Raw genomic sequence first — 25,422 nt, 5'->3', positions numbered from 1 at the left:
TCTATTTAAAGATTTTTCTTCTGCATTCTTATTAGACGAATTGAAGATCTATGCATTACACCCCTTGCCAGCATTCAATATACCTACCGATTTTTTTTTCAGTTTTACTATAGTATTTGTGCTTTAAAAAAAAATTATTATGAGAATCTTCAAATTTACATAAGAAAAATCAGTATGTTTAATGGTTAACAGTTTGTTTGTTTAAAATATGGTAGCCTAAATGTATGTATATGAACTATATGTATGCCTGGTGCCCACAGAGGCCAGAAGAGGGCATTGGATCCAGTTGTGAACCATCATCTAGGTGCTGGGAATCAAACCTGAGTCCTTGGAAGAGCAAGAGCAGCAAGTGCTCTTAACCTTAATCTTTTTTTTTTTTTTTTTTTTTTTTTTTTCTGTACTAATGACATTTGTTTGTCTTTTTAAATTATTTGTTTGGGGCAAGAACACCACTGCAAGTGTACGGAGGTCAGAGGTTTCTGGAAATTGAACTCTGGTGGTCACGCCTGGCAGAAATCTCACTGTCTCTGTACTGATGGAGAATCCTTTCTCTCAAACGCCACTGCAATCCTCTTTAAAAATGTTATCCATAGCTGGGAGGTGGTGGCGCACACCTTTAATCCCAGCACTCAGGAGGTAAAGCCAGGTGGATCTCTGTGAGTTCAAAGCCAGCCTGGGCTACAGAATGAGTTTCAGGAAAGGTGCAAAGCTACACAGAGAAACAAACAAACAAACAAAAGTTATCTATGGACTTATTCTATGTAACCTAATAAAGTTAACAATAATTCTTTAATAGTATCTAATTTTGTACCTTTTCAAACCATCAGGTAAAGTGGTTTTGTTAACCGTTAGTTTGAATTATGAATCAATCAAAATTTAGTGCTTAGGTGTGCATTTCTTCTCTATACAATATACACTCTCGCTTTCATTACCCACAAATGTCAGGCTTGGGAGCTACACAATTTTTAAAAGGTCGAATTGGTATGCAAAAGTGCTATGAAATGATGTATGTGTGGATATTTTACAGAGCATGAGTGATATAACCCATTGTCTTTCAAAACAGTGGTCTAAGTTTTATACTTTGATTTCTTTGAAATATAATCATTTTGTTTCAGATTATAAAATATGTGAAGTAATAGTTGAAATATTTTTGAATTTTAACATCTGCAGACTTGGTTCATGGAGAAAGAAGATGCATGTGCTAGGTGAATTTGAAAAATAATGATATAAACTGTGTAAAAAGAAGACTTTTCTAATATAAATATTCCCAGAATTTTGTGTCTGAAGTTTAAAGCAACTTGAAACTCAGTTTTTCTTTTTCTGTTTTTATTGTCTGTTATATTTAGTTTCCATTTCAATATAGATGTATATTAAACTGTAAGATTAGCCGGGCGTTGGTGGCGCACGCCTTTAATCCCAGCACTCGGGAGGCAGAGCCAGGCGGATCTCTGTGAGTTCGAGGCCAGCTTGGGCTACCAAGTGAGTCCCAGGAAAGGCACAAAGCTACACAGAGAAACCCTGTCTTGAAAAACCAAAAAAAAAAAAACAAAAAACAAAAAACAAAACTGTAAGATTAAGATCTATATGTATTTTCTATTTTTAGTCTATTCCAGGCACGTCTTACTGGAGCCCATTTGCAAGCTCAAGGTAAAATAATACTTTTTTAAAATGTCTAGATTGTTGAAAATTTAGTCTGTAATTTGCACTAAGTGTGTTTTGTTTTGTTTTGTTTGTTAAAAATAGCCTCATGTAGTATTTAATGAAAACCAAAAACCAAATTACTGTTTTGGGTAATAGGAAAGCACTCTTGATAATAATCTCACAAAACAGCTCTGGATAGCAGGGGGGCTGTGTCATAGTACTATAATAGAGCAAACCTGCAAGCAAAACTTAATGAATCTACCTCAAAAAATAATAAGCTAATATCTAGATATAGTGTAGTGTACTCAGAAGAAAGGCTAACACAGAAGGAACATAAGTTTTGAGGACAGCCAGAGCTACATAACAGTATACTGTCTTTTTAAAAAAAAAAAAAAAGATTATCCCAGAGATGTTGGGGTGCACTGTATAGCATGAGTCAGTTGAAGAAAGAAGGCACTCCCAAGATGAAATTTTAAGGCCAATGTGGCAGCAGGAAGGTCCAGCCTCTTGTGATGAAATGAACCCCGAAAGCCATACAAAGGTGTGTTTATTGATTATTACACAAAGTATTTCCTCATACCAAGGTCCCCAATCTTGATTTACATGTCTTACTGAAGAAGAGCATCACATGATGTTCCTGAAGCTTCTTGTAACCAAAGTTGTGGGATGGCTGCAAAGCCCCTTCAGCAAAAAACTCTACATATTACGGGAAACAATCACTATTTTCCACAAGGATTCTTCAACGTCGAAGTACTTCTAAAAAATACAGTTGTTCATTCTAATATCTGCTAAATTTCCTACAACACAAAGAAGGGATATGCTGGCCTCTCCATCTGTTCAGAACTGACATCAAATAGGTGTAAATGCGACTTTTAAAAACATGTCCTTTTCTTTTCCCTTAGAAATAAAGATCCCATTTCAACAACAGTCACTGTCATCTTGTTTTAAATAACCACTTAGGCTTTATATTCCATCCAGGTATTATCTTAACTTCTTGAGTTGGTTAGAATATTTTTTCTCAAATATTTTTCTTCACTGAAAATTAGTCCATTTTCCTTTGACAATTTAAAATGGGTTGATTTTTAAAGTAATTTTTTTATTTATGTGTTAGATCTTTTCCTTTATATGTATGAGTGTTTTGTTTGCATGTTTGTCTGCACTATATACATGGCTAGTGCCCACATGAGTCAGAAGAGGGTATCGCATTCCCTAGAACTAGATTATGGATGACTGTGAGCCATGTGAATGCTGGGAATTATACCTCAGTCTTCCAATAGAACAAATGCTCTGAACTGCTGAGCTATCTCTCCAGCTTCAAATAGATTTTATTAAATACAACATACTGAAAGAACAGTGGAATGTATTGTTTTAATTCTGTTTAATGTTACTTTTCATTTATTACTCATTTCACTTTCTTTTCTCTCATAGTTGCAACCTCAGAACCTCTGCAGAGTGCACAGATTTTAAACCAAGTCATGACAACAAAGTCAAGTCCAGGAAAGAACTCAGCCTGTGTTCCTAAGAGTCTGGTAACAAGGACATTTATTTGTATGCTGTTTAGAAATCAGGGATGTTATTGGACAGCCATTCTGGCTATCTTTTATGTCTGCCTTTGCATCTTAACTCCATTGGCCCTGTCTCCTGTGACTGACCTCCATTTCAGCCACCACTCCATGGCAGCGCTGAGCCTTTTCATCCTCTATCTGTTCAACTCCAATATAGCTTGTTGTCAGACTTAAGGATACCTGCCTGCCACACAAACCCCTGTCTGCAGTTTCTTTCTTCCTAATATCCTCTATTTGTTCTGCTGGCCTCTTTGTAGGCCCAGGAAATTTCTATTTTGGATCACATTTGATGGTTTTTGAGCCCTGCTTTAGAAAAAACCCAGAACCTCAAACATTTATGCACATAACCTCAACCAGAGCTCTGGCACTTTTCAAGCATTTCTTCCCTATGTTCCACACCACTCTTGATATTATATGTCTCATGTACTTACCAGTTAATTCTTTAATACCAAATTATTGTGATTTTAAACTTCATTCTCCTCAAATTTGGGATGTGTCTATCTCACTCTCATAGCTATAAAAATACAAAGTATTTCTGCAACATAGCAGGAGATATCTTCTCATTTTCTGCTACCAACCATTACATAGGTAACTGCATCTTTATCTGCTGTTTCCCTGGGAAAAGGTAGCTTCGTACTTGTGCCTACTTTTCATCCCCCTAAATATTTTTAACCCATCAAAATCTCTTCTGCCTTGCCTACTTATAATCATAAAAATACTCCAATCTCCTCTTCAGCTTTATGTTTCTTAGCATCTTTCTCTTTCATAGACAATCATTCTTTAGGACATTCTTGTAGCTTAATCCAATGTTAAGATGTCTGTTTCACTAATGCGGCATATTTCTATATAGAACATGCATGCCTAACTTTGATAGATTGTACAGATTGTCACAATTTATGTCTTACAATGTTTGCCACCCTCATTCTTTCTCCTACTCTAGATTTTTACACCGATGAAATGAGTGTTACTTTTGGTCATATTCCCCAAACCTAGCTCATTGTATAATATTTGTGAAATATCAATAAATATTTGTTGATGAATAGGGTTATTGCTACTATTGGGAACTTCTGAGAGTAAAGAAATACCAGAAGGGAATTTTAACGTCTTAAATTTAAAGTGTTTTCTTTTGGGGGACCTCAGTTTGAAAAGTTAAGTAAAAATAATGTCAATTAAAGCTCCAGCTATTAATCATGATTTCTATAAACATGGAAATCTACTTGAGATTAAGAGGCTCCTTCTCATGGAGCATTTTCAGATTAATTGTGAAGTAATTTGTGTGAAGGTTTGTCTTGGGTAAATGAGTGCTCATGTTTGTTTTCTGTCTTTTAGGGCTCAGAATGTTTTGGTGTGACACCTTCTGCTTGTGATAAAGAGTCTAATATGCAAGTACAATGAATACATTATTACTTAAGTTTCCTTCAAGTTACTTGAGTACACTGTTGTAAATGGTGTCTTTCTCCCCAGTAGGGAACAAAGAGTGATCATGATTTCAAAATCAGAATGCTCTGTCAGTTCATCTGTGGCACCCAAGGCTGACACTCAGCAGGTTGTTATGTACTGCAAGGAAAAGCTTATTCGTGGGGATTCAGAATTTTCCTTTGAAGAACTAAGGGCCCAGAAATACAATCAACGGAGAAAGCATGAAGAGTGGGGTATTTGCACTCAATGTCTTGTTTTATTTTGTGTCTTTTTAAAGGATGAGCAATCACATAATTGAATGAAAGACAAGAGAATGCATGTCTTGAGCTCCTTCTGTCAGAAGCCTAGAAGTCTTTGGTAGACACTAGCCTAGCAGCAAGGCTTGACTGTAGGCTCCACTGCTGAACTGGTAACAGTAGAAACAGCACCACAGTAAGCATCCTTACTGGTGTTGCCTTTGCGTTAGTGAAATAGGTAGCATTTCACTCTCATCTGTGTGAATTTGAACCTCTGTATACAGTAGTACTAAATTTGTAGAGCATTTATTTGTTCGTGCAAGGATATGATTGAGAACTGAGGTTCAGAAGAGATTTTCCAAGTTTGCATCTACTGTAAAAAAATATGCAGAAGTAGTCTTCTGATCAGCATGCCAGGTTATTTTTGTTTATGGAATAAATACTACTTTTTGTTCCTCATAAGGAAATGTGCCTTTACACTTGCTTTTTACTATAACAACATAGAGGAAAATGAACCTTGGTTCCACTCAGGGTTTTATGTCCTCTAGGTTATTTGGACTAGATCTACTATGTGAGCCTTTTATTCACTATCTTTTTAAAAATTTTATTAATTTAAAGCTATGTGTGAGTGTGGGTTGTGCATATGAGTACAGTGTCCTCAGAGGCCAGAAGAAGTTGTTGTGTGCTCTGATACAGGGGCCAGGAACTGAACTGAACTTTGCAAGAGCAGAAAACTCTCTAAACTGCCCATATGTTCATTATTTTTATATTTAATCAACTATAGAGAAAAGTCAATATTTGTTGGAGGGCACATTTTGAATTGTTCATGTGCCACAACATGTAGTCTCTAAGCAGACTGATTTATTGAGTGTGCCCATATTTGATTTTTATTAGAAATTTGTTTGAAGTCTGACCCTAGTACACTTTTCCCCAAAGAGGTGAGCTGCAGAGGTGGCTCAGCAGTTAAGAGCTGCTAGTGCTTTTGCAAAGGACCTGAGTTCAGTGCTGGGCACCCATGTCAGGTGACTCAACACCCTGTAATGCCCAGCTCCAGGGGGACACAACACCTCTAGCCTCTGTAGGCACCATCACAAACATGTACGTGTATACACGCACAAAAATAAAAAAAAAATTAAAAGCCACCAAGTATGATTACCTGAGTTCTGACCCTAAGACCCACGCGGTAGGAGGAGAGAACCAGCAAGTTGTCCTCTGACCTCCACATATATACCTTGCTTGGGACTTATGCCCTTTAATGCTTCAGTATTTCTTTGAAAAGTGCCTAGAGTTACATTTTTTTTAAATCTGAAGTGGGGACATTGGTGGATGGGGAGATAACTCAGTCAGTAAATGCTTGCCATGCAATAATGAGGATGTGAGTTTGATTCCCAGGAACTACATTAAAAAGACAAGTGTTATGGCACACACTTGTAATCACAGCACTCGGGTAGCAGTGGCAGCCTAGACTCCTCGGTTAGCTCCAGGCCAGTGAGAACAAAACTGAAGGGATGGCTCCTGAGGCTTTGGAGCCATATATACATACATACATGTGCACATGAACACAAGCACATATGTAAGATAAAGTGATTAGAAATAAAAATGAGTGGAAAATCATTGTCAAGTGTTTTGTAGCACAATATGATTGTTTTATAAGAAATGTTTAGTATTAGACTACCATTGCTGAATATTATTGATCGTATAACAGGCTTTTTTTAAAATATAACATATGACCTGTATTTAATAGTAATTGTGGTGAGGACAGGTAAAGATTACAATTAAAAGGTAATATAAGTTTCAGTTCTAAAATCGAAAAATATGGAAAACTTTGATTTTAAAAATATCTGTCCTAAATTGTGACCTTTTGATCACTTTGCATGTAATACTCTGAAATTTTGAGAGCAAACCATGCTTTTTTTAATGTTTCTTAAAGTTAGTGAAGACAGACATTATTTGAAAAGGAAAGAAGCAAATGCTTTTGAAGAGCAACTGTTAAAACAGAAAATGGATGAACTTCACAAGAAATTGCATCAAGTGGTGGAGTTGTCTCACAAGGAGCACCTGTCTACTTCCCAGAACAGGCCTGAAGTATGTCCACATTCTTCACTGTTAGAGCTTATCCCTAAGACTACTAGCTGTTGCTCTCTGTGCCCTGTTTTTATAGTTATTCTAATTTAGCTAGGAATTTTACTGAGTTTTAAAATAATTTGATACAGAAAGATGTATAAAATTTGGAATGAGCTGGACTGTGGTGGTGCACACTTTTAATCCCAGCACTTGGAAGGCAGAGGCCAGCCTGATCTACAGAGCAAGTTCCAGGACAGCCAGGACTACACAGGGGGAAAAAAAAGGATGAGCAAAGAAATATAGAGACAGGGTGGAAATACTTAGCTCAACCAAGTCTCTGTAGTCGCCAAAAGTGCGAGAGACCCTGAGATCTGTGGTACTTCTAATGGGGTGGTTGATCTGTGTCGGGACCGTTTTCACTCTTTACTAATTTGTGAGGTGGGTCATTTAAATTACTGGTTTTGGATTTTTTTTTTGGTTTGGAGACAGAGTCTTAATATGTAGCTGACCTGGAACTTGCTATGTGAACCAGATGGACCTTGAACTGACAGAGATGCCCCTGCTTCTGCCTCTAAAGAGCTGTGATTAATGGCATATGCCACCACATCCAGCTTAAGATAACTCTTAGAATTTGTAAGAATGCTTCTGTAAGATAAGGAATTAGCCTTTCTGTCTTTTATTACATTCTATTTCCGTGTAAATAGAAAAGCAGATATTTTAAGAGTGTGTTTATCCTTCCTCTTATGGACCATGTGCCTTTGTGGAAATTAATATAAATATATCCTATTCATTAAATACAAAAATGGCTACTAAGAAGATCTGAGTAGATCACTGTGAAGAAGATTTGATAACATTAATTTTAGTCTTTTCCCAAAATTAAGTAAAGAGAAATAGGACACTTTTTGTTTGTTTTGTGATTCAAGTGTCTTTTTTTATAGTTTAACATAAGAAGTAATGGGTTTCATGTGACATTGTCATACTTTGTTTCTGTTGCCCTCCTTTTCTTTTCTCTGGTCCTCCATTTACCATGTATTCTTTTGCTCCTAGTAGTCTCCTTTCCACGGTGATCTCACTGTATCGTTTCTCACTCCTCCGTTCTTGCTTTTGTTTTATTAGACAGGGTTTCACACTGGCCTAGGCTGGCCTGGAACTTGCTAGGTGACCAGACTAGCCTCAGCCTCCCTGCAGTTCTCCTGTATCTTGGACTCCCATGAACTGCTATGTCCAACTGAGCTACTTATTAAATGCTGATATTATTATAGAAGCCAATTTGTTTTCAGTGGTTTAAAGTATAAGATGCTAGGCTGGAGAGATAGTTTAGCCGGTGAAGGTGTTTGCTATACAAGCCAGATCACCTGAGCTTGATCCCAGCAACACATGTAAAAAAAAAAACAGATATGGTGGCACACATCTGTAATCCCAACCCTCATACAGTGAGATGAGAGGCAGAGACAGAAATTACCTGGAAGCTTGTGAGCCAGCTAAAGTGGAATATATGGTACAGAGAATTAAGACCTTGGCCCAACAAGTAAGAGGGAGCCAGCTCCTAAAAGTTGTCCCCTGACTTACCCATGTGTATACCTATACACACACTGCGCGCGCGCGCGCGCGCGCACACACACACACACACACACACACACACACACACACATAAAAATAATAATAATAATTTAATATAAGCTTTTGGTGTGTCCGTGTTTAAGAAACCATCATAGAGGCTAGTCTTTTGTTGCTGTACTTTGAGAAGCTCTAATGACTGATTAGTAATATTCAAGACTTCCTAGTTTTGTTTTGTTTTATGTCTTTTTGTTCAACATGAAAGGTTAATCCAGTATGCATGGGACTGAATACATGTTCCCAGCAGGAACCGAGAGTTCCAAGTCTTCCATCCATCAATCAACAGGCCTCAGAGAACTCAGGAGAGAAACCACAGGAGGCTCCTTCTGTTCCTCTTATGGTAAATGCTGTTACCAGTGCTTTGATGATCCCAGCTGCCAGCCAGCCAACTCTTCCTATTCCTGTAAGTGGCCAGTCAATGACAGACTCCAGGTAAGCTAAATGTTGTTCTGGAGGTGATAGTAATGTGAATGGCATGTATAATTTCTTTTCATGATCTATAGTATGTTGTATAAAAGATGAATGGTTCTTGTTTTTTAAAATTTTATAAGTATGTTGAAAAGATTCAAAATATTGGCCTTGAATCTTTCAGACTTAATTCCACACTTCTTTCACAGTATTTGTTTACTTTGTACTTTTTTTCTTGAATTATAAATTTCAGGCAGTTTCTCTGTACCTTCAGAATAGATAGCTGTAAACTGCAAACTGAAAGTACTTACTAGCTTTGACTACATACCTGTCACACTATTACTGCACAGAAAGTTACTTGACATACATTCTCATGTTTTCTTTGTCTTCCTTCAGAAGCTATGAAGCTATTTGAGATCTGTGCTGATGATTCTTTGTGCCAAGATCTATCTCCCAATATTCCCCAGTTCTGAAGGAATTTTCTAGGTTTCAGAAATAATAATAACAACAAATTTCTTGTTTTAATTTTTGTCTTTGGTTATTTTTGTTTTGTTTTGTTTTTCGAGACAGGGTTTCTCTGTGTAGCTTTGCGCCTTTCCTGGAACTCACTTGGTAGCCCAGGCTGGCCTCGAACTCACAGAGATCCGCCTGGCTCTGCCTCCCGAGTGCTGGGATTAAAGGCGTGCGCCACCACCGCCCGGCTTGTCTTTGGTTATTTATTACTTGTGATTTGATAGGAATTTGTAAAAATAAAAGTCATTTGCACTTTTTTGCTTAACATTTTAATAAGGTTCTTTAAGAGAATTCTGGCAGGATTAGGCAGATGAGGTTGACTGCCACAGTGTGTTTAAAAGCAAACTATTATGTAAGTGGTCTGCCACCTTTTCCCTTCACCCTCCTTGCTATTAATTTAAAATCTGGACATTACTAGTGGTTCCAGGTAACTAGTACAAGAAAAGTACTAGTTCCACTAACACAGTACCTGCAACTAGGTCTTAGGCTTTAACATGCACCATAAATGAAGTGTGTTTGAATTTGGGTAGCCATTATTCTGTCTTGCCACATGGAGGGGTGGTTGCTAGTGTGCTGAAATGCAGATCCAGTAGGTCCCAAAAAAACATTCAGTGGTTATCTTTATTTGAAAGAATTAATATTCTCAAAGGCAAATATTTCATTTACTTATACCATGACCCTAAGCAGTTTTATCCTCACCCTAACAGACTTAGCATTGTTGACAATATTTTATTGTTTCTTGAGAGTTAGTTAAAAATTCTAATGTGTAAAGTGCTTTTATTCGTCAGTGTGTCTCAAGAGATTTCTCTTTCAGGTGTGTGAATCAAAGTATTCATGAATTCATGCCACAGAGTGGACCAGAACTAAAAGAAGGTAGCGTTGCATTATACTAACTTCATCCAACTTGTTTGGGTAGACTCTTGGTTTGCTAAGTGTCTGTATTGTGACTGTGGTGTAGGAAGGCTTTCCCCTTCAGAGGGTAAGAATGATGTTTAAAGCCTTAGACAATTTTTGGGCAACAATAGAAGTTCATTTATTAGTCACATCTTCCTAGTTCAGAATCCTTTGGCATTTTTCTATTAAGCTTCTCAGTGTATTAATCTGAAAGTCATAGTTAATGCGTTAGATGGGAAAGGTGATTCAAAGTTTAGTTAGTATATTATATTCTGTTTGGTACCACAGTGGAGGCATTTTCATAGAAGATAGTTTTGTCCATTAAATAATAAAGGCACAGTTTGGTCATTCACTTCCTCTCCTTATGTGACTGGCATCCTTTCCACTAACAGTAGGAGCAGGACTATTTGAAATAGAGACCTATTGTACCAAGATTTTGTTCATGCTCGATAAATGCAAAGCATGTTCTAAGTGGTTAGCTAGGTAGTCATGATGAAAAGGTGAGAATTTCCACAAGAAAAGAGCTATTATTATAGGGTGGAGAGTTAGGTTTCAAAGAAGGTGACTAGGAAGGACTGATAAGTAAGCAGCCAACTTGGTGAGCCCACTTTCAGCAGAATGAATGGCAAATGTGGAGCTTTCGGGCAGCAATATTCCTGTTATGTTCTAAGCACCACAGATGTCAGTACTTTAGATGAGCACCAAGAAGAGAAGGAGAAAGAGAAATAAAGTCTGAGCAAACACCAGCTGAGTGAAATGAAAACATCCTTAAGATTCACAACATAGTAGGAAGAAATGATTTACACTCTGACCATAAGCAAGTAGCAGTTGGTGTATTGTGAGCTAAGGATTTTTTTCATGACAAAACTCCTAAGTTGATGTGACCTTTATTTCTTTTTCTATAAAAGAACAATTCTTGACCTTATTTCATGGTATTATTACAAAGATTGGAAAGTTTAATCAATGATAATGGAAACAATAATTATTATTGACATTGGTAAACTTTTTAATTGTAATGACTGTAATCGTGTGCCTTCTAATGTGTTCTGAATGGCATACTGATAGTACATTTTGTCCCATTCCTTTGCTAGTGTGTGAAACAAATAAGGTTGCCAGCGTTAATTCTTTTCATACAACTCCAAACACATCATTGGGAATGGTTCAAGCAACACCATCCAAAGTGCAGCCATCACCAACTGTGCACACCAAGGAAGCGTTAGGTAAAATATTTTGTTTGTATGCATAGTGCCTCCAACATATTAATAAAAACTGATTTGCAACCTGTTGACATATATTTTTTCTGTTCTATAAGGTTTCATCATGAATATGTTTCAGGCTCCGACACTTCCTGACATTTCTGATGATAAAGATGAGTGGCCTTCTCTAGATCAAAATGAAGATGCATTTGAAGCCCAGTTTCAAAGTAATGATTTATTTAAAAGCTTCTCCTTAAGTTTAGTACACATTATCACAGGAAGTTGCTATAGCCATTATCAAGATTTAGATATGGCCCTGCCTTTGAATAGTGTGCCTTGTCAGAGCAGGGAATGAATGAATAAATTTCATTGAAAAGGTTGCAGTGCGTGTGATATTGGTTTGGGTTTTTTTGTTAAGTTGGATTTTTTTGTTATTGTTTAATAATGAGTGCTAAAGAACAAAAGCATCATGGGTAGGAACAGTCAGGAAATTAATTTCTCCACATGAGACTTAAGCACCTCCTGAGAAAGATGTCTAGGTGGAGTCTGGAGCCCAGCAGTGCTGGAAGCCAAAGATCATGACAAAGATAAGTAGAGTCTAGTGAGAATTGGGAAGACTGGAAATTAACATTCAAACATTAATTTTTTTCTTAAAGAACATGAACAACAAAAAAATCCCCACAACTTTTGTTTTGTGCACTTCTGTTGAGTCAGCTCTGTAGCAGCATTATAGGAGGGCAGACACTGCACTGTTTGTGACAAGATCTCCATTGGGCCTTAACAGCTAGACCCAGTGACCTTGAATCTATGTCATTACATAGGACCTAGTATTTTTTTGAAGATTTCAGTACTTTTTCTTATATGTAGCTGAAGTTGCTTGCTAAAGAATAATGCCTTTTCACAAGATAATAATGAGATGCTATTTTTGTTTTCTTGCAGAAAATGCAGTATCTTCTGGCGCTTGGGGAGTTAATAAGATTATGTCGTTGTCATCTGCTTTTCCTATTTTTGAAGATGGAAACAAAGAAAATTATGGGTAAAGAAAAGTCTATTTGAAATAAACTCAGGGGTGGGGGTGGAATACATGTCATCATGTGCCGTAAGATGCTGCAGAAGGGCCTTTTAGGACTTGACATTGTGAGGCAGTAAGGAGATAGGGTGGTCTAGGTTGGAGTTCCACTGATGCCACCAATGAGCCTCTTATGTGCTATGCATGAGTTCCATAACAACAGACTTCCTGTAGCAGAAGCACAGCTGAAGAAGAAATGTAATCTAGTTATAAGTTGTCAGAGAACAGATGGATTGTCTGGATTTGAAATTCTATTAAATGTGGATGAATCTGCCTGTACATCCATAAAGTGCAGGGCCAATAAAGTAGAACAGAAAGTGGCTTATGTTGAGTAATAACCACAGAGAAAATGTTTTAAGGTAGAACAACCCATTAGCAAGATCAGGGCATAGAATGAGGTGTTTTCAGGAATCTTCACTAAGTTAAAACAAATGAAGCTATGTGAGTTACAGGTATCTTGGCATGGAGGAACTACATACTGAGGTAGAAAAGAGACAGCATGACCAGCTTGCAGAAGTGATATCCATATCTAGAACAGGCACCATAAATAAGACTTAAATGTTACCTGATACCCAAGACATCTTGCTGGCCAAGGTCCTTGTTTTCACTTGCTTCTTAAATTTGGAACCCAGTATAATAAAAATATCTTCTGTTACAGTTAACTCAGTTTGGAGCCAGTTTTGCTATAATTGCTGTAAAAATAAGGAATCTCTGTAAAACCACTAACTCATTAAGTAGGATAAATGACAAAATTTTTCTAACACTTTTAAGCTTATTTACTTCATGAGTATGTTTTATGATTCATAATTATACAAATCTTTCTTTAGCTTACCACAGCCTAAAAATAAGCCCGCAGGAGCCAGGACCTTTGGAGAACGCTCTGTCAGCAAATTTCCTTCAACATCAAATGTAAGTAAATATCTGCTTTATCAGTGAAATAGCTCTTAGGATCTGTTTTTATTTTTACCAAATGATTATGCTTATCAAATGGCATAAGGTATACAACTTCTGGAAAATCCAATGTTGTATGGAAAATGTATTCGTCAACAAAATTGAATTCTATAATAAGTAGAGAAAATAAAAATAATTATGTGATCCTTACTTCTCAAGAGCCATTCCTTGAGCTTGTAGGTGCCACCCAGCAGTATATTTTTTTTCTTAGACATAAGAATTGAGACCTACAATGGGATATTAGTGAGAAACCTAGAAAATTGAGAAAAATAGATCAAGTACACCACAGCAGACAAGCTTCACCTGTTCATTGGCCCGCAGTGTTCTTGTATGTTAGCAGCCATTGCATCTAGACTGTCACCATGGCCCAGAGTATTCCCATGTATGCTTTTTGTCCATACTCCACATGCCCCTGTGACAGTGGTACACCAGCAAGGATTCCTCACTGTTAACTTAACCCTTTCTGAGACATGCTGCTGAACCCTGGCTCCCTGTTTTAAGTTCATGATAGGTTCTACTGAATTAACTATTGTGAGGCTCTCAATCTTTTGATAAACTGCTTACTTAGCCTTACAATTTTCCCAAATAATGGACCGGATTTTAGATTCAGTGCAACTATTTCAAAACTACATTTTGTTGAATTATTCCGCTACATGCTTTAAAAAACAAAAAAGGTACATTTTCTATATATGCTGGTGCTGAGCAGAAACTGGAACCGTCCAGTTTTTCCTTCAATACTGGAAGGGATGGTGGAATTTATTTTTTAAAATGTGATGTATAAACTGTTTATGTGGCATTTTAAGAACTGAAGGGATTTATCAAGTTTAGTTCTCTTTCCCTACAGATTCTAAAACTTAGCCTGTAATTATGTTCTTAAAGAAATGTCTGATTCTATAGGCCATGCCAGGGCAAATAGAAGATGCGCCTGGGGTAGCCTGTGCCAGAAATTAAGGATGTGATTGTTTTGGTTTTGTGTTTTTGTAAAGTGAGGTGGGTGGCACAGGAACAAGTCAGTGATCAAACCTGGGATGATTTGAAAGAGCAAATAAGTCAAGTAATATTAAATTATAACCCAAGAAATAATGTTGTATGAATATGTGTCCATATTTATACAATAGGGTACAGGGGACAAATCTCCCTTACAGAAGCATTCCAAGGAATCTAGAAGGTCACCATTAGAACACTAAGATAGTAACTGCTTATAGGGAAGGCCCGTGGATGACTACTAATGTCACTGAGAAGAAACGGTATCTGCATAGCTCCCAAGCATCTTTTCAAAATTATCAATTACTAGACTGGTTTAACATTTCTCCGAGAGGGCCAATGAGATGGCTCAGCAGGTAAAGATATTTATCATCAACCTGAAAGACCTGAGTTTGATTCCTGGGGCCCACATGGTAGAAAAAGAATTGACTCTCACAGTTGTCTTCTGACGTCCACATGTGAGCAGGTACATGTGTGTACCAAGTACACACACTCACAAATAAGTAAATGTAGTATTTCTCCACTAATTCTTTGATGATGCCCTCTGGAAGGTAGAGTTTACTTTACCTCCCTTTCTGTATGGGCAGGTCCTGGTGATTTGTATCAAAAGAAGACAGGGGGAGAGGAAAAATAATTTAGTGAAGAAAACCTCAGGGATACCTGGCCAAGTGGTTGGGTTAACTTCACTAATAGTAAGGTGTGTTTATGACACATATTCCCAAAGTTTGATCTGATAGTCCTCTCTAAAATACATAGGCCTAGTATAGAAGCCTCTATAGTTCAGACTAGAGGCACAGTCACAGATCCTGACCTCTATTCTAAAGTATCAGTGCAAGAAAGGTTTGTTTCCATAGGTGGTTGTCGACAGGAGCAGCTGGGTAGACAGAACAGCCATGTGTAATGTGTTGACCTATGTTGGAGATTGGGGAGGAAATAGAGAAATCAAATAAGGGCTCCAGTTACTAGTATTTTTTTTTAAATAAAGCACATTTCAGACAAGATTGCCATGAAAAGGAACATAATGAAGAAAAATAACTCTTTACTATCTCTGTAACTCTTTTCAAATTTAATGAATTTTTACAAAGTAAAAACATGTCCAGGTGTTATACAGCCCTGTTGAAGTTTGCTAAAATCAAGAGGTTTATATCTATGTTTTTTTAAATCCTCTTTTTTTTTTTTTTTCAATTTAAAAATATTTGGAGTTTTGTTTGTTTGTTGTTTTAGACAGGAGGTCACTATGTTGTTGAGGATGATTTTGAACTCCTAAGTTCAAGTGATCCTCTTTACCTCCTGAATTGTTTGTACTCCAGGGTTACATTAACAGCCAGACTTAAAGGGTTGATATGTCAAATTCATCAACAAAGCAGGCGTTGCTCTTTTCAATTCATCTTCTGTTGTAGGAAGTGCCTCACATTGATGAGTTTGTGGACGATTCAACAGTATGCGGTTATCGATACAACAAAACCATAGCTCCCAGTTCTAAAAGTACAGATTTTACATCTGCTCCCCAGCTTTCATCTACACCGTTCCACAAATTCCCAGCAGATTCAGTGCAGATTCCAGAAGATAAAGGTGTGTGTTCAATTATTTTAGTATCTTCTGCAAAAGTGTACTGTTTAAACTGTAAAGAATCTTAAAATCCACTTATGTGTGTATCCATGGTTTTGTTTTTGTTTTTGCTGGGATTTTTTTGTTTGTTTTTTTTTGACATTCTGTCTTCACAGTCTATATTTTAAAATTTTAATAAATAGGTAGAAAGTGGGAAAAAACCTTTACAGTCACTTAAAGGTGTATATCCAACAGAAGTATGTTGTATTGTGATGGCAAAGAAAGGGCTACTACAAAAAAATTAAGTTGTTTAAATATTAGAAACAATGAACATATGTTAATTAGTAGTGAATAACCAGTTTTTGTCCGTGAAGTATCTTATCTTCAAATTTTATCACTTTAGACATATGGACAAGTATACTATGCAGAGAAAATCACATTTTAATATTTTTATCTGATGATTTCAAGAGAGGAATTATAAAACTCCTATCAGTCCTCATTTTAATCTCATGTCTACTGTAACTTTTATATAAAAGATATACATGTGTGAGCTGTAGAGATCGCTCACCAGTTAAGATCACTGACTGCTCAGTCCTTCAGGGTTTGGTTCCCAGGGACCACATAGCAGCTCCCAACAGTTTGTAACTCCAGTTTCAGGGGATCTCATAGCCTCTTCCAGCCTCTGTAGGTACTGCATGCTCAGATGCACAGATATATTGTACAAATAGAACACCCATCCACATGAAATAATTTTTAAAATATGTAAACGATCTACATTTGAATTTTTCTCCAATGTTACTACATTGAACACAGACATTAGGTACTAAGTTCCCATCTAAAAGGTATAAACTGTGATGTCTGGAAGCAGTGTGCCCTTTGAATAACTGTCAGTTTACTAGCTGACTTATAGCACTGTCAGGACTTTTCAGAAAGAATAATCGTTTACCAAAGCAATACCAAGGTATTGAGATGGCTCAGCAGGTAAAAGTGCTTGCTGCCAAGGCTGACAACCTGAGCTTGATCTCCAGGACCCATATGTAAGAAGAGAGACTATGACTCCTGCAAGTTGTCCTCTGACCTCCATACATATGCTCTGGCGTGCACTCACTAAAGCACACACACAAACACAATTTTAAGAACAGTAAGTAAATAACTGCTGGAAAATTTAACTTCACTAGATAGAAGATATTCTAATGGGATTATGACCTAAAAACCTAAACAATAACTATGGAGTATAAGGATATTTTCTTAGAATACTAACCCAGTATGTTTTATTCCTTTTCTCAATCTTAGAGGAGAAGTTAGTTCACACTTGGACTATTTTTAAATGCTATCACAAGTTTGCTGCTCAAGTAAAATTTGTTTTAAGTTGTTCAAATTGAAAACTAATCCAAGAAGAGTTCTTTGAAGTGCCTATAGTTACTATTCTTAGGGTATTTGCCACGGTGGTTCTGTAAAAATAAGCTAATGTTCTCATATTAATAAGTATTAGTACTTGTTTATAAACAGATAGGATTACAGAGTACTAAACCACTTGGTAAAGTTTAGTCTATAATTCTGCCCCATCTATTGTCATGTCAATAAAGGTGAATTGTTTTGTTTTTAAGTTAGAAGAAACAGTGATTTAATTACTGCCAGTATCTAAATCTATTCAGTCAACTAAATGCTGACTCAACAGTTTGTTAAACTGAAAGACACACAAAACTCTATATAAAGCCCACTGGAAGGGTTGCAGCCTTTTAGTCTCCCTCTGTGTCCTCATATCAAGTTCTCCTGCCAGTGACTGTCTGTGGGCTGGTCATCCTGCCTAGAGTGGACCTGCTATTTATTCTTTGAATCCTAAGTAATTTTTTTTCTGATCATAGCACTTTTTACTATGGGGCACTGTTTTGAAGTTGTAGTGAAAGTCAGTATGAAAAGGAGTTCCAACCTTTGTGAGCATATCAAATGGTGTTTGTGTCTACATGTGTATGTAATATGTCTGTCTATGATGTTTTTATATTTCAGAAAATGTGGTAGCCACACAGTATACACATATGGCTTTGGATTCTTGTAAAGAAAACATGGTGGGCCACTCAAAAGACAGAAAGCTTGGGTATTGTGTTTGTCACTCTCTTCTTCCATTGCTTTTTAAGATAGAGTATTATACTGTATTCAAATGTGCTAAGGCTAATAAGATTTTATTCAATGGTAGCTTTAAGTCAGAAGGTAATTATTTGTTAATGTAAACACACTGATGAATCTAAGCACTTGGTATATCAGGGCAATTAGAGAAGCAGCTTGGGTAACAGATCCCTGAGCTAACATTTTCTGAAATTCAATCCAGGATTCAAGCTGTGAATCCTCTTTTGATGGGTCAACTGTTGCAAAACTAAAAAAACACATAATTTGTGCTTTGCACACCCATTTAATTGAGAAAACCAGTGCCTCTTACGAGAAGATGGGATGTTTAAGCCTCTTTAGGTACTGCTGCAAAAGTAAAGTTCCATTGTTTTTGATTAGGCTGGTGCATGTAACAGATACATACATTATAATGCAGGCACGGTGTTTATGCTTTCTATGTGCTGTGTCCTCTTAATCCCTGCAATAACTTGAGTTATGACCGTTACTCTGTTAAACCCTTATTATACATGAGGAAATCAGGTCTCAGGGACAAAATGCTGATCTAAAGTCATAGAACTTCTAGTTTATGGAATTGCTGATTAAAAGCACATGAGTTCCATGATACCATACCACACACACACACACAAAGACAGCTGAGAGCTGAAGTAATTAGGTAGAATATCATCTATTTGACCTGAACCAGGACTGACAGTTTTTCATTGTGCTGTAAGCTTGCAAATGACAGCAAAATCACATAAGTATTAATGTAGATTTTACAAATTTAGCACATAGGTGAAATCACAAATATAAAATACATGAATGAGAATCCTCATTGTGTGTGTGTGTGTGTGTGTGTGTGTGTGTGTGTGTGTGTGTGTGTGCTGAGATATTGTATCAGAATCTTGTTGGATTATGATGATATTTTGTTTGTCTTAGTGTAGCTTTGGGGGAAAAACTCATTCCTCCCTACAATTCCTATTAAATATCAAATATATCACCTTACCTGTTTACCTAATACATTAAATGGCTTTGGTTTTATTTCTGTTCATATCTTAGTAGCTTGAGTATTTACACATATTGTTTAATGAAAGTTATTTGATCAACTCAACCTGTGAGATAATTTTGAATAGTGTTCTTAGAATGAAAGGAAGCTATTTTATTTTGATCAAATCTAATAGGCTTCTAATCACGTGAAGTTTTTGTTTTCTCTTTTTTTGCACATCCAGTCCAATTCAGGAGAAATTTTCATCATCTTTACATTATCCTAGCCAGCCTGCCACAGGTGGTGTACTCACGCAGGAAGCAGTGTTCGGCCTTGAGGCTTATAAATGCACAAGCACTGACCTTGTGCCCATGGAGGACCTACCAGATGCCAGCGCTGGGCTCCAAGTTGAATGGATGCAGACTAGTTCACTTGGAAATGTCAATGCTCCAAGTATGCACACATGCTCAATCTTAGTTATGCCATAAGAACAATAGCATAGAAAAGCTATTCCATGAAAGAACTCAGAGTGGGGAGTTAAATATACTGAATAGAAAATAAACTTAGGCCGGGCGGTGGTGGCGCACGCCTTTAATCCCCAGCACTCGGGAGGCAGAGCCAGGCGGATCTCTGTGAGTTCGAGGCCAGCCTGGGCTACCAAGTGAGTCCCAGGAAAGGCGCAAAGCTACACAGAGAAACCCTATCTCGAAAAACAAAAACAAAACAAAACAAAACAAAACAAAAAAAGAAAATAAACTTAGACAAACTTGTAACTGCATCACAAAATAATTCACTACTAACACATTTGAGATCAGTCAATCCATTTTAATCTTGAAAGATACCAAGATCGCTACTGTTAAAGGCACACGCCTTTAATCCCAGCACTTGGGAGGCAGAAGCAGGCAGATCTTTGTGAGTTCGAGTACAGCCTGGTCTACAGAGCAAGATCCAGGAAAGGAGCAAAGCTACACAGAGAAACCTTGTCTCAAAAAACCAAAAAAGAAAAGAAAAGAAAAAGAAAAAGGAATTAGGGGTCTGGAGAGATGGCTCATTGGTTAAGAGAACTGTTGACTGCTCTTTAAGAGGACCCGGGTTTGGTTTTCAGCACCCACATGATGGCTCACAACCATCTATAATTCTAGTTCCAGGGCATCTGAAACCCTCTTGTGATCTCTCTGGGCACCAGGTATACACATAGTGCACATATATACATGTGGGCAAACACACATACAAATAACTCTTTCAAAAAAAAATTTTTTTAAGAGTTTAAGGTTGAGAGTTTACTATGTGTCAAACATATAATCTAATGTTACCCTCACCCCTGTATGTGACAGAACATCAGTCAAGACTGAATATTAAGAGGTATCTTCCTCTGTCCCTTATACAGAAAGCCTTGCATAGTGATTGAGAACATAGAATCTGGAAATAGACTAAGTTCTAAGCTCCAATTCCCATCTCCCCAACCAAGTTTATGGTGCTCCTGTTTAAAGTAGAGGTCAGTTGGAGGATGACTCAGGGATTAAGAGCACTGGCTGCTCTTCCAAAGGACCCAGGTTCAATTCCCAGCACCCACATGGTCTCACAACTGTCTGGGACTTCAATTCCAGGGGATCTGATGCCTTCCCATATACATACATGCAGGCAAAAAAAATCTATACACGTTAAAAAATTAAAATATATCTTAAAGTGAAGATTATAGTATACCTTAGAGACTTACTGTAAGAACTAAATGAGTTAATAAATCTCAGAACTATGTTCTGTATATACTAAGAAAGTAGTTTTCATGTTGGAGAGTAGCCTTTTCAAACCACCACTGATAGAATGTTTTATAATACGAAATTGGAGACAAGGCTTTGTCTTCCTTTAGGGATTGTTTATTCTCTTGTGTACACAGTATTCTCATGCAAATTGTATGTAGGTAGTGTACTTTGTATATTAGTGGGGAAGCAGTAAAAGAGTATATGTCTGAGCACTAGAAGCAACTAATTAATAGTGTCCAAGTGTGCATGCAGCTTTAATTTTTGAAGGCACGAATCCTGCAACTCCAGATGAGTCAGGAAGCAGCTAGTTGATTCCCTTTATCACAGCCGCATAGTCACCTAAATTTGTAGACCTAAAGTGACAATAATGACAGAACTACCATTTTTAGCTTCTTTTATTATTGAATCAGTGCTTTACATAGGGTAAGATTTTGAAAGCTTATTTAATGAATATCTTATTTATCTAAAATTTCTGTTGAAATATTTGAATGCTGAATTTATTTCTTTTTTATTTTTCCTATTTAAGACTTTACTATTGAGAACCCATGGGATGATGAATTGATTCTTAAACTTCTGTCTGGGCTATCTAAACCAGTGAGTTCCTATTCAAATGCTTTTGAGTGGCCATGTAAACTTCCAGCCATCAAGCCCAAGACAGAATTCCAATTGGGTAAGAATTTTATGGATAATAGAACTTTGAATTCTTGTTTGTGAGAAACTGATAGTAACTCTGAGATTTCCCTACCCTTTCTGCCTTCAAGAAAGAATTAATATCTACAGTATTGAGAAATTTTGTTAAGCTGTGATAGTAGAATTTTGATTGCTGTTGGGACTTTAATTTGGCAGTAATCTATCAGAGTTAAAAATACATGTACTCAGGCAGTGGTGGCGCACACCTTTAATCCCAGCACTCAGGAGGCAGAGCGAGGCCGATCTCCTGGTCTGCAGAGCAAGATCCAGGATAGGCACCAAAACTACACAGAGAAACCCTGTCTTGAAAAAAACAAAAAATAACAAACAAGCAAACAAACAAACAAACAAAACATGTACTCCAGGCTGGAGAGGTGGCTCAAAGGCTAAAAGCACTTTCTGAGCCTGGTGGGGTGGCACATGCCTTAATCCCAGCACTCAGAAGGCAGAGGTAGGCGGATCTTTGTAAGTTTGAGGCTAACCTGGTCTACAAAGCAAGTTCCAGGGCAGCCAAAACTGTTACACAGAGAAACCCTGTCTTGACCACTACCAAAAAAGAGCACATTCAGGAGACCTTGGTTTGGTTTTACCCATGTTTGGGTTCCAGTACCCATGTTGCGCAGCTCACAACCACCTAAATCCAAAACTCTTCTGATATACAAAATTGGCCTAACCTTTCTAAACTATTGCAAATATTAATAAAGTTATTATATGTCTTTTTTATTCTCCTGTAAAATATGTATATTCTCCAAAAAGCATTACAGATTTCTACATAGTCTTTGTAATACCTCAACAGTTGTACAGAGCAGACAGAACAGGTAATGGAAGGGCCAGGACCCAAGGCCACACATATAAGTATACTGGGCCATCAGAGCTGCCCTCACCCTGCCGTTATGGAGAATTTGTTAAGGAGGCTCTTTCATGACAGGTATATGGTTTACTTTATTTAAGTCTGGGAAAACTTCCCCAGATCATACCCATTTGTATTTATTAAAGTAGTTCAGGTACCAGGAATTCTTCACTTTGATAGTCCTTATGGCTTTTTGTCAATTTGACATCCTTATCTTCCAAGGTTCTTTGCTGGTCTATGTCAATCACCTTCTTGGAGAAGGGGCCTTTGCCCAAGTCTATGAAGCTATTCATGGAGATATGAAAGATACCAAAAGTAAACAGAAATGTATTTTGAAGGTAAATGATCTGAGTAACTTCTTGTATAATGTAGATGTGAATTTTAGAAGTTGTGATCTTCCCTTACCTCCTCCCCTTTAAATACTGATGTCAATGAGGCCTCAGTCAACAGTTAAACACAGCTATCCTATGAAGACTCAGAATTGTCTTACACTAAGATTATCCTGCAAGCCCTATACTGCTGACCAGCCCTTAGCTTGTCCTCGAGTTTTGTCACATCCTTAACTTGCTTTCTTGCTATTCTTATACAGAATATGGATAAGGATATGCATATCACATCCCTGATTTGATTTGCAGGTTCAGAAACCTGCCAATTCCTGGGAATTCTACATTGGGATGCAGCTGATGGAGAGGCTGAAGCCAGCAGTGCATCACATGTTCATCAAGTTTTATTCTGCTCACGTATTCCAGAATGGCAGCATATTAGTAGGGGAGCTCTACAGCTATGGGACATTACTAGTAAGTGTCTAATTTTCATGACATGAACATGAAATGCATGTGCATTTCTGCTTTTTACCTGTACTATTTTTCACAATTGGAACATTTATTGGAATAGAAAGCAGGTATAAAGCCCTTGACTTGAAATTTCATTAATTCTCTACAAATCCATTATTTCTAGAATGCCATTAACCTTTATAAAAATACCCCAGAAAAAGTGATGCCCCAGGCTCTCGTCATCACTTTCGCTATCAGAATGCTTTACATGATTGAACAAGTCCACAGCTGCGAAATCATTCATGGAGACATTAAGCCAGATAACTTCATACTAGGACACAGGCAAGTGTGACATTCTTGTGGAGTTCTTCCCTACCATCTCACTGCTATCCTTTTGTTATTTGTGCTCATGGATCCTGGTCCTTGTTTGTATTTAATGTAGATTTTTGGAGCAGGATCATGAAGACTTGGCTACTGGCTTGGCACTGATTGACCTGGGTCAGAGTATAGATATGAAACTTTTCCCCAAGGGAACTGCATTTACAGGAAAGTGTGAAACGTCTGGTTTCCAGTGTCCTGAGATGCTCAGTAACAAGCCATGGAACTACCAGGTATGGAAGGAAAGCAAGAGGTTTGGAAACATGTTCTTTATTACACCTACCAGACTTTCAAAATGAGTTTAGAGCTCCAGGTAGTTTGAACTGGGCACTTGGGCATTGAAGGAAAAGTAGAATGTAAGGCTGAAAGAGGAAGAAGAAATTCTACTTTTGAAGAGTCTTCCTCTCTTAGTACAGAGTCTGTCAACAGAGCAGAAAAGTTAAATACATTCTGTGAGATAGTTTCAGAGTTTTTAACAAAGTAGAATATTAGTTGGCAAGTAAAGGAGATACTACTAATTAGGGTAAATGTAAAGATTTTGAGCCTGGGTTAAACCAACTGCCTAGTTTCCAGATAAGAACTGTGGCTTCCAGAAGACCATAATAAAATGGACGCGGGTGGGGGGGCTTATATCTAGTCGGTTACTCCCAGTAAGGCTTCAGGTAGATGAATGCTGATCTGGGAGTGGATTGTAGATAGTTTGCTATCCTACAGATTTGGACCACCCCACAGATTTGGACCACACTAGAACGTTCTTTTCTATTATGAACACATCACACAGAGGCACTGATGTACAATACCACCAGAGTCTCAGGAGATAGAATTGGAACAACTGCCAGGCTGAGAGATTATTGTGTTTGCACCAAGTGATAGAACAAAGGACTTGAGGACATTATTTAAATGAAGATAGAGCTTCCCAAAGGGTTACCTCAGAGGCATTAGTGTTTTGTTTTCATAGAAGCCTCACTGAAAGCTTGGATAAGCGCTCAGAGAAGCAAATCACTGGATTTGAGAATTCTGCAAATGTAAAAACCCTGTGGTTATTGAGCTTTAAGTTAGAGACGTATTTTAATATACTCACATATAAGTTACTGTTTACATTGCATATATCTATGTTCTTCATAGGTTGATTACTATGGAGTTGCTGCAACAATATACTGTATGCTCTTTGGGACTTATATGAAAGTAAGAAATGAAGGAGGAGTCTGGAAACCTGAAGGTCTTTTTAGAAGGTAGGTTATTGGCATTGGTACTACAATAAAAAAAAATAATAACAGCAAAATAGTAAATTTTTATCTAGCCAGGAAATGAGCCTGGGCAGTGTGGTAACAGCATACTCCTGACATTAGGCACTGAGCAAATCTAGCAGTCAATGCCTTGTGAAACCAGTGAGAGCTCCTGGCCATGTGGGTTAGCATCCTGTTCTTAACTATTTCTCTTTACTCTAAATGAAGTCAATGTTGGTGAGCCTTGGGGTTTTGTTTGCTTGTTTTCTTCTTTATGTAAATAGAAATGCTTTATGCAAATGGGAATGATGGTTCTGCTTTGCTCAAATCTTATAAGCAAACAAAATAATATAGGTGAAGCTGTTTTGTAAATTACAAATAGAATGGGGTAACTTCTATTACAAGACAGGGTTTTAAACTCCAGCCCTATGTGACTTTAGTTTATAAAATACTTGAAGGTTAGTGACTGGTCTGGAGCTTATCATGTCAGCATTGTCCCTAAAGTAACACTGTAAACATACCTCTGTGGTATTGAATTGAAGCTGATTATTCTAT

General features: G+C 37.3%; 1 protein-coding gene across 3 annotated transcripts in view; it reads left to right on the top strand.

Moving 5' to 3' along the window:
- Bub1 (BUB1 mitotic checkpoint serine/threonine kinase) overlaps positions 1-25,422 on the top strand; it is a 32,559-nt gene that overhangs the window by 5,609 nt on the left and 1,528 nt on the right. Inside the window, exons 5-24 of one of the 3 annotated variants that reach the window (XM_037205207.1) lie at positions 1,604-1,647; positions 3,070-3,170; positions 4,536-4,588; positions 4,671-4,858; positions 6,792-6,946; positions 8,829-8,974; positions 10,278-10,336; positions 11,449-11,577; positions 11,670-11,780; positions 12,493-12,589; positions 13,450-13,531; positions 15,958-16,129; positions 18,113-18,200; positions 19,435-19,643; positions 21,477-21,620; positions 22,713-22,828; positions 23,126-23,287; positions 23,448-23,605; positions 23,706-23,874; positions 24,767-24,873. In XM_037205207.1, the coding sequence (XP_037061102.1) occupies positions 1,604-1,647; positions 3,070-3,170; positions 4,536-4,588; positions 4,671-4,858; positions 6,792-6,946; positions 8,829-8,974; positions 10,278-10,336; positions 11,449-11,577; positions 11,670-11,780; positions 12,493-12,589; positions 13,450-13,531; positions 15,958-16,129; positions 18,113-18,200; positions 19,435-19,643; positions 21,477-21,620; positions 22,713-22,828; positions 23,126-23,287; positions 23,448-23,605; positions 23,706-23,874; positions 24,767-24,873 (2,490 nt within the window). Of the gene's footprint in view, positions 1-1,603; positions 1,648-3,069; positions 3,171-4,535; positions 4,589-4,670; positions 4,859-6,791; positions 6,947-8,747; positions 8,975-10,277; positions 10,337-11,448; positions 11,578-11,669; positions 11,781-12,492; positions 12,590-13,449; positions 13,532-15,957; positions 16,130-18,112; positions 18,201-19,434; positions 19,644-21,476; positions 21,621-22,712; positions 22,829-23,125; positions 23,288-23,447; positions 23,606-23,705; positions 23,875-24,766; positions 24,874-25,422 lie in introns of all 3 variants that reach the window. The other 2 variants (XM_028893404.2, XM_037205206.1) reach the window with 2 other exon arrangements.

The sequence above is a fragment of the Peromyscus leucopus genome, chromosome 4 (genome assembly GCF_004664715.2).
Source record: "Peromyscus leucopus breed LL Stock chromosome 4, UCI_PerLeu_2.1, whole genome shotgun sequence".
Lineage (NCBI taxonomy): Eukaryota > Metazoa > Chordata > Mammalia > Rodentia > Cricetidae > Peromyscus > Peromyscus leucopus.
The sequence above is the reverse complement of the archived record's forward strand: the minus strand, read 5'-3'. Positions and strand labels throughout refer to the sequence as shown.